Raw genomic sequence first — 1,994 nt, 5'->3', positions numbered from 1 at the left:
AATGCCGAGGCGTAATATTTGAAGTACTCTGGTATCTTGTAAAGTCCTATTAGAAAGCAAAATTAATATTGAGATTCTCATTAGACCTGGTTTTATTCTGTGTTGTCATAGTAACAAAAATGATTTACCTGGTAAGCTGTGAGTAGGGCAGTAAATGGACATTAAGGGATAGATGTTTCACCACTATTAAGCAACAGAGCAGCCACTTAAATATTGAGGGAGTAGATGCGCCTAGAAGTGACATCTAAGTTGCTGAAGTGACGGAGCCTGCAGCAGAGCCTTCAGGCACTAATAGCTGTTTCGGAGAATGTGTAGTCCATAACGGGATGCGTGTGACAGCAAGGACAAATAGGTCTGAATTTTGACATGGTGGCCTAAGATGGCAAAGGAATCTTTGCCTGCTAGGTACAGGTTGCCTAGAGCTGTTTTAAACCTAGTTCATTACAGCTCTACTGCAGGCTGAGTGTCCTCTCAATTTGGGCAGGAAAAGGATATTACGTAATTCAGCTGCCTGTGTAGACGGGCACACTGTGATCTTGTGGCAGTTAAAGGCAGTAGCAGAGGCTGTTCAAAAAAGGGTTGTCTCAGCTTCTTACAGTGACTCTGTACCATAAATGGTAAACAAAATACCCACTCCAGTCTGTGGTCTGATGTGGCTCCTCTGGCACATTTTGGAACTGGCTGTGGAGTTTAGGAATCAAAGCTGCTGTAGCTTGCTTCTTTTGGTCTGTATAGGCCAGATGCTTTTGATCAGTCTAGTATCTGACTTGTTTTCACTGAATAGCAATCAAGGCAGTCCAGTTGAAGCTTTTTTCAAAGTGAGCTCGATTGGGTTGTGGGAAAGGGAGAAAACACTTTCAGTTACGTTGGCGCAGGGTCCAAGTCTCGTATTGCCTGAGCATACAAGACATGATAAAACAGAGGCATAGAAGCAGCTGCAGATGGCTATGGGAAACATGCCTTCTCATTGTGGTCCAGTCAGTGTTCCTGCGTGATGGAGTGACCTATATTTAACTGTTTGAAATGTCAAGTTCTAGTTGAAATTTTCAACGTTTTTTTTTTTCACATTCAGGCAGTAAAACAGGTTCTCTCTTTAACAGATGAGTGCCAAACCAAATATGGAAATGCTAATGCTTGGAGATACTGTACCAAAGTGTTCGACATGCTCACAGTAGCAGCTGTAAGTTTTATGCTCATTTTGAGAAATATAAAGCATGGCTTGTTTCTTTAGACATCTCTGTCAAGCGATTGAGAGTAGTCTTTCACTGTTCCCTTGCAGCGTGCTGTGTCAGATTGAAGGGAGAAGTAAGACTGTGCCATACCTGACACCGTGTCCTTTTTCCTTCAGTTAATAGATGAGCAGATTCTCTGTGTACATGGTGGCCTATCTCCCGACATCAAGACACTGGATCAGATTCGAACCATTGAACGTAATCAAGAAATTCCTCACAAAGGAGCCTTCTGTGACCTCGTTTGGTCTGACCCAGAGGATGTTGATACCTGGGCAATTAGTCCCCGAGGAGCAGGCTGGCTGTTTGGTGCAAAGGTCACAAATGAGGTAAAAGCATCATGAAGTAGAATGTACAAGTGCTGACACCTGCTTACCTAAAATGTTTACCCTCAAGCTTGTGCAGGTAGAGTTGTATGATTTCTCCGTGTACAGTGCAGCTGTCTCAGACAGAACAGTAATTCACTTAAAGTTTTGTACACCATTGCAGTTTACTATTGGACAGTATTAAGTACTAGATGTACCTCACTAAGAGCCTTTCCAGCTTTTAAAACCAGTGGTGTTCCCACTGCCAACTACGCAAAGTGGTGTTTTCCTTCACAAAATGAGCTGTCTTAGCTTCTGCTTCTGTTGGTTATGATTATGTATCCTTTGTTAACTAGTTCCTTAACCAGTCTCTCAGGTATCCTTTTTCATGCCACTGTCTCATTATCTCAGAGGAGTCTGAGGCACAACTAAGGAGTCTTTAATGAATTTTATCTACAGT

General features: G+C 42.5%; 1 protein-coding gene across 1 annotated transcript in view; it reads left to right on the top strand.

Moving 5' to 3' along the window:
* The window catches only part of PPP6C (protein phosphatase 6 catalytic subunit), a gene marked incomplete at its 5' end in the record, with an annotated part of 5,578 nt that overhangs the window by 2,456 nt on the left and 1,128 nt on the right, over nucleotides 1–1,994 (top strand). The window contains 2 exons of the mRNA XM_006016958.3: nucleotides 1,101–1,180; nucleotides 1,349–1,558. Of these exons, the coding sequence (XP_006017020.1) occupies nucleotides 1,101–1,180; nucleotides 1,349–1,558 (290 nt within the window). The remainder of the gene's footprint in view (nucleotides 1–1,100; nucleotides 1,181–1,348; nucleotides 1,559–1,994) is intronic.

The sequence above is a fragment of the Alligator sinensis genome, unplaced genomic scaffold, assembly GCF_000455745.1.
Source record: "Alligator sinensis unplaced genomic scaffold, ASM45574v1 scaffold611_2, whole genome shotgun sequence".
NCBI lineage: Eukaryota > Metazoa > Chordata > Crocodylia > Alligatoridae > Alligator > Alligator sinensis.
The sequence above is the reverse complement of the archived record's forward strand: the minus strand, read 5'-3'. Positions and strand labels throughout refer to the sequence as shown.